The sequence below is a fragment of the Pyxicephalus adspersus genome, chromosome 1, assembly GCF_032062135.1.
Source record: "Pyxicephalus adspersus chromosome 1, UCB_Pads_2.0, whole genome shotgun sequence".
NCBI classification, from domain to species: domain Eukaryota; kingdom Metazoa; phylum Chordata; class Amphibia; order Anura; family Pyxicephalidae; genus Pyxicephalus; species Pyxicephalus adspersus.
This window is the reverse complement of record NC_092858.1, coordinates 36,044,506-36,050,505: the sequence shown is the minus strand read 5'-3', so window position 1 is coordinate 36,050,505 and position 6,000 is coordinate 36,044,506. Positions and strand designations below refer to the sequence as shown.

The window sequence follows — 6,000 nt, the reverse complement described above, 5'->3', positions numbered from 1 at the left end:
CATACTGGTAGTACAAGAATAAAGTGGAAGTACACTAAGGGTTCTCTTTTTAAAACAGGGAATCTGAAATTCCTGCAAACGTTTCTTGGTGGGAACCAATTACTGCCATTGAAACACATGGACCTGGAAGATTCCCACGAGGTAATGCTTATGGGGAATTTCTGAATCCTCATTTTATAAATAGAGCCCTAAGTGGGCTACAAATAAAACACACTCAAATCATTATTTTTGTGAGTCCATGTGCTAAATTCTTTTTGTGCATGGGGTATGGATGATGATATTAGGATGATGATTATACCATCACCAGTTATCCTGAGTAGTCAAAAGTTTTGCCCCCGAAAATCTGAATATCTATTTAAAAAAAAAGAAAAAAGATTACACAGTGCACCTGTTTTCTGCCTCATAAAAGGCAATGTAATAATACACTGTAATAAAGAATACCTCTGGAGGTCCAGAACATTTTAGAACCTCAATATTTGTATGTGGTTAGTTTTTGATATATCGATTGCCAAGAAGTGCACGGATAGGATAACACAACAAGGATACATAAACAAACTTCTGATTAAACCTATAATTTACAAGGATGAACACTACTACCATCTTTGGCAACAAGTCAGCTTAGCATTTCCAACTTCATGTTGTTAACACAATGTTTAAATCCTACTTAAGCAATCACAACAAAAGCTTTAACAATGATTTACTAATATGTATGAATTTAATTTTTTTCCTTCACATATAGTTTGAGATTATATGTTGTTGAGTCTCATCGCTGTCGTTTTAGTGCCAGCACAATTAAATATTTAATACATCCTGTTGGCAAAACATGCAGGCATGCTCTTGTTTTTTATTTTTAAGCAACCTTTGATGTTGGCTATTGTGTTAAAACATGAAATAAAATACATGTCTGAGTGTGCCATGTGCCTTCTGGGCTACAAAAAAAATAGTTTTTAATTAAGTAACCCATATGTCCTGGACTATTTTCCCGAGACAGTCTTAGTTCTTAGTGATTTCCCACCTCTCTCAGAATTACAGTAAAATAGCCTAAGCAATTTTATAAATTATAAGAGCTCTATACATGTACAGCCTAACCAGTAGTAAACCTCTACTATTATTGGCTTTCTATATCATATCTTTTAAAACAGATTTCACTGCTCTATTACATAGGCATATTCATAAAAGAAAAATGCTTGAAAAGAACAGTGAACTACCACCTTCAAAGTTCTAATCTTTGCACATCTTGTGCCTGCTATGGGGCCCAGTTGCAGAAAGGGGCTGCCGTTTTCTGGCATTAATCCAATCAGGCAGCAACATTTTTTGAAAAATGATTTAGAGTAAGATTTAAAAATATTCAATGTAGTTTAGGCACCTCTGTCAGACAAATGTTACACTGCAATATAACAAACTTTACAACAGCACAGATCTTTAATGCGAACCCACTAATAGTTAAACCCTGCTACCAACAGATCAAATTTAGTTTAGTACCCTAGGGCTTCATACATGTTACTCTACCTTTTGAAGTTGTATTCATTTATTTATTTTTTGTGCATTACATTAACCATGGTGTGGTTTGCATTATCAATGGAGCCTGTGGGTACATGTCCTTTGGTGCACAGATCAACATTGCTCTGCTAGGATCACCTCTACTAAAAAGAACATTTTTTTTTACAATTATTTATTTATTTCTGATGAAGGGTACAATGTGTGCTTCATAACTGCAAATGGGAAAAGTCTATTTTCTTCTGCCACCTGTAGGCAGAGAAAAACTTATTCTAACCTTTCGATGGGTAAAACAGAAAAACAAAGCAGCATTTATGATTTCCTTTCCTGCACAGTTGCTAACATTTGGATATAATTAGCAGGGACATCTTACAGGGTTTGAAAATCAAATTCTGTGTACAACACATCAGAGTGTGCTTAGAAGTCGTTGTGGCCACATGGAAAAGAGTTGTGGTGTCTTTGGCAATAACATAAGTCCCATATCAATGTTGTCTCTGGGATAAAATAGGCCTTATCTTTGTTGGCAATGGAAGGCTAATGAACCCCATCATACTGAAAGTGGGTAAAACAGACTTCCTATTATTGCTTTCAGTGGGAGAAAAATAAATGTAAATTATTGCTGTTAGTGAAGAAGAAAGAAATCAAATTCTTGGTGTCAATTGAAGAAAATACCCTCCAATCCTTGGTGTTAGTGTTAACAAATATAGACGTTGGTCTTCAGTACACTCTCATGCTGCAATTGCCTCTGCTGGACAGACGGACAACCAAGGAGGAAAGAGCGACAGATGGACTTGGCTCTTAAAGAGGGAGAGTCCCTCCTCGGAAAGGTATAAATTAAACCTCTGTGTACAAAAATTGATTTTCTAACAGTTCCATTACCCACAGTCCTTTCCACATCTTTCAGCTATGCTAGCACAATATGAGTATAAGTAAAAGGGTCTGGAAAACTTTGGCCTGAGAGGCAAATACAAAAAATAACCAAAGCCCATACACTGTGCAATGACTGAGCTGTTCCTAAACCACATACTATCTATTTCAGTGATGACCTCAGCAAGTGCAGATGTTATTTGGAGCGTGAACTATGAAACTGCATGTGTTTTTCTAATGTACATTTGTGAATATGGAATTTTGAAATTTTTATTTTAAAGAAAACCCCTAAGGAGTAAATTATGGTAAACTATTGCTGACCTCCTTCAAAAATAAACTGCCTTGCTGCCCCTGGGGTCTCCTGGCCCTCACTGTGCGTTTATATACAGGACATTGCCTAACCCCTAGTGTCCACCCATTCTGCTATTCCACAGCCATGTAGAGTCCTATAGAACCCCCATGGAGCTCAGTCCCTATTGTGACCATTGCAACTGCTGTTCCCTAAAACATGAGCAAACATGCCAATCAGAAATATCAGAGAAAAGTCAGAACTGGTCTACAATCTCAGTTACCAGATCAGTAACTATTGGATCAACATAAAAGCTGAACAGCTAGCATTTTTGGAGCAGAAAATCAGCAGTGGCAGCATACATATTTCTCTCAGTATAGTTCTTAACCATGTATGCTCATACAGCAAATACACAGAATCAGCAGGTTGGTCCATATGCCACTGGCAATGCACACATCATGCAGTAACCATAAAAAACTGAAAAGATATCATATGTAAATCAAAAACACATACTATAAATTTAAAACGTGTAAATATTCTATTGAAATATCCAATTATGTAAAAAACAAACTAAATTATTTAACTGGCACATGATGGATAAGTGATTTTATTAAGGTTAATTTACAAAAGAAACATGTGGACATTTCACCTAACTTAGTGAATGTGATAAAAATTTACTTTGCAAAGAAAAAGAAAGAAGAAAAGACAGTAGATCTTCCCTCATCTTCCTTATGCTATATTTCTTATTGTAAATCGAAGACGATCGATCCATTAAAATTTTATTTTCATATCCTTTCACATAATTTGGTATTGTTTGCAAAGTGAAGCTCAATGAATTATGGTTTAACAGTTCTTTAGTGAATCACCTCCATTTTTTTTATGCTTTCCCTGTTTTGCTGTTAATATTTTGTTTCTTTAAACAGCATATTTCAACACGAAGTGAGTTTAGGGATATATTTCTATACTTTTTATACTGTCAATCCAAGATGCGAGGACTAAGACCACTGCGACTTTTGTCCTCCTCCTTAGAGCATGCAGGGTCAAAGGATTATTCCTTTTCTATAGGTGATTACTCACCACTTACGGATCTGTCAAGAGCTCTTTATTCTCTCAAGCTTTAACCCCTATTCTACTCTTGCAAGCAGCATCATTTGTGATAAGTGGGTAGTGTATGGCTGCCCTGAGCATTTGAAAGGGACTTGGTGACCCTTAGCAAATCATTGTCCATTTATTGTCAAATAAAATCAAAGAGCCTGTTTATTATAACAAGTATGGAAATTTTGCAGATGAAGGAAGTGTATACCGGATCACAAATATTTACACACTTACATTGCTGTGTGTATGTATGACAGGCTGTATACTGATGGGAGGGGTGAGCATGGGGAATACTTGCTGCTTAGGTTCAGCCAATCCTCCTCATTGCTCTCAGAGTAGAGACAGGAGGAGATAAGGGCTGGCAAAATCCTTGTAACCTCTGAAAGCAGAAGCTGTGCAGCACATCCCTGCATACAGTACACTGACCCTGTGCTAAGGCTCAATACATAGAATGGAACCCAACAGTCCTAGAAAGATCCAATTCACTGTCCCACTGCTGGAGCCACATCTGGACCCAGAGGCAGCAGAACAGGTAAGGAGATGGGTGGTGGTGCTTTGTTCTTTATGGGAATAAACCAGACAAGTGCAGCCATATAGAAAGATATGGGTGATACTGAGCAAAGAAAAGAAATCAATGTACAGTGCATGTGAGAAAAAATGGGAAGGGAAGAATAATGAAGAACAAACATGGGAAGCTCCTATTCTAATGAAGGAAGGTGAGAGAGCAATAAAAGAACTGAAGTGCTAAGAGAAATAGAGGAGGTTGATAAAAGATCAGGAGAGCTGTAAATAGTAAGGAAGCCAGGGGATATCATTGGGAAAGGTCACTTGAAAACTTCAAACTGTAATTAAATACTGCTTGGCTGATATGAGATGTGCAGCTGTGTGCTCTGACATGGGAGTGCCAGTGTAATTCTCTAACAATCTCCAGGGTATTCTCTAAATGCCCTGGGGTTATTATCTAAGGCTGGGTACACATAGGTGGATCTGCTGGCAATGTTGCACTCAAGCAACCAATCCAGTCGGTTTTCTGATCAGAAATCAAATAATCAGATTCCGTAAAACACAGCACACAGCACAGAATGTGCAACATTCTGGGACACATGATAGAATAGGTGTACTTCTAATTGCATTTTATGAATCAACTTATCCCATCATTTTAGTGAAACAGAAGTTCTGAAGGTAAATATACATCTTCTACTGTTAGTGTCTTACAATCTCTATGCTATAACAATGACTACTTTCTTTATATCTTCAGTTATTCTCTAACAATCTCTAGGGATGTTCTCCAACAATCTTCAGGGTTGAATCTCCAAGGCTTTTCTGTAACAGTATAATACCAGTCTTCAGGGTTATTTTGTAGCAATGTTCAGGGTCATTCTATAACAACTCTCAGGGTTTTACTGTTGCAGTGTTCATGGTTATTATATAACAATCTTTAGGGGTATTCTCTAACAGTCTCTAGGGATATTCTCCAATAATCTTTAGGGTTATCCTGTAGCAATGTTAGTGGGTATTATATAGGAGTCTTAAGGGATATTTTCTAACAGGGATATTCTCCAACAACCTTCAAGGCTGTTCTGTAGAAATGTTCAGGGTCATTCTCTAACAATGTTAAGGGTTATCCTCTAACAATCTCTATTACACATTGGTCCCTGGTTTATGTAACATGGGCTGTCTCTGTGTTCCTGATGCATGGTATTCACCATTATGTATTAAATATGTTACATATGATTTGGAATGAGTACTTGAGAGTTATTATTATTATTAATAATAATAATAAACAGGATTTTTATAGCGCCAGCATATTATGCAGCACTGTATATTAAATAGGGGTTGCAAATGACAGACAAATACAGTGACAGTGACACAGAAGGAGAGGACCCTGCTCTGAAGAGCTTACAATCTAGGAGAGTTTCATATAAATAGTAGTAGTATAAATAGTAGTATAAAGTTAAGAATGTGCTGAAAACAAAGAAATAATGTTGACAGTGATCCTTTAATAAAGCTGTTCTGCTCTGATGGCAGTTTTGGGAGTCAATGGTAACTTCCAGTATTCTAGGCTAATCCCACTTTTATCCTTAAGAGATATTGAGTATTATTATGCTGAACATACACAAAGATTATGTTCTCAGGGAGGCTTTCATGTCAAAATTTATGAGTGACTGATTGAGTATTGATTAAGTGAAATAATCAGTGAACTTTGTTGTTTGCAAGTCCAATTTTGTAAATGAGCATCAAACTACTAAAAT

At 36.7% G+C, this 6,000-nt stretch overlaps 1 protein-coding gene across 1 annotated transcript in view; it reads left to right on the top strand.

The window, feature by feature from the left end:
• Positions 1-4,083: 4,083 nt before the first annotated feature.
• Positions 4,084-6,000, top strand: part of PPP1R1A (protein phosphatase 1 regulatory inhibitor subunit 1A) — an 89,068-nt gene continuing 87,151 nt past the window's right edge. Inside the window, exon 1 of the mRNA XM_072406479.1 lies at positions 4,084-4,280. Coding sequence (XP_072262580.1) covers positions 4,200-4,280 — 81 coding nt within the window. The 5' untranslated portion in view covers positions 4,084-4,199. The remainder of the gene's footprint in view (positions 4,281-6,000) is intronic.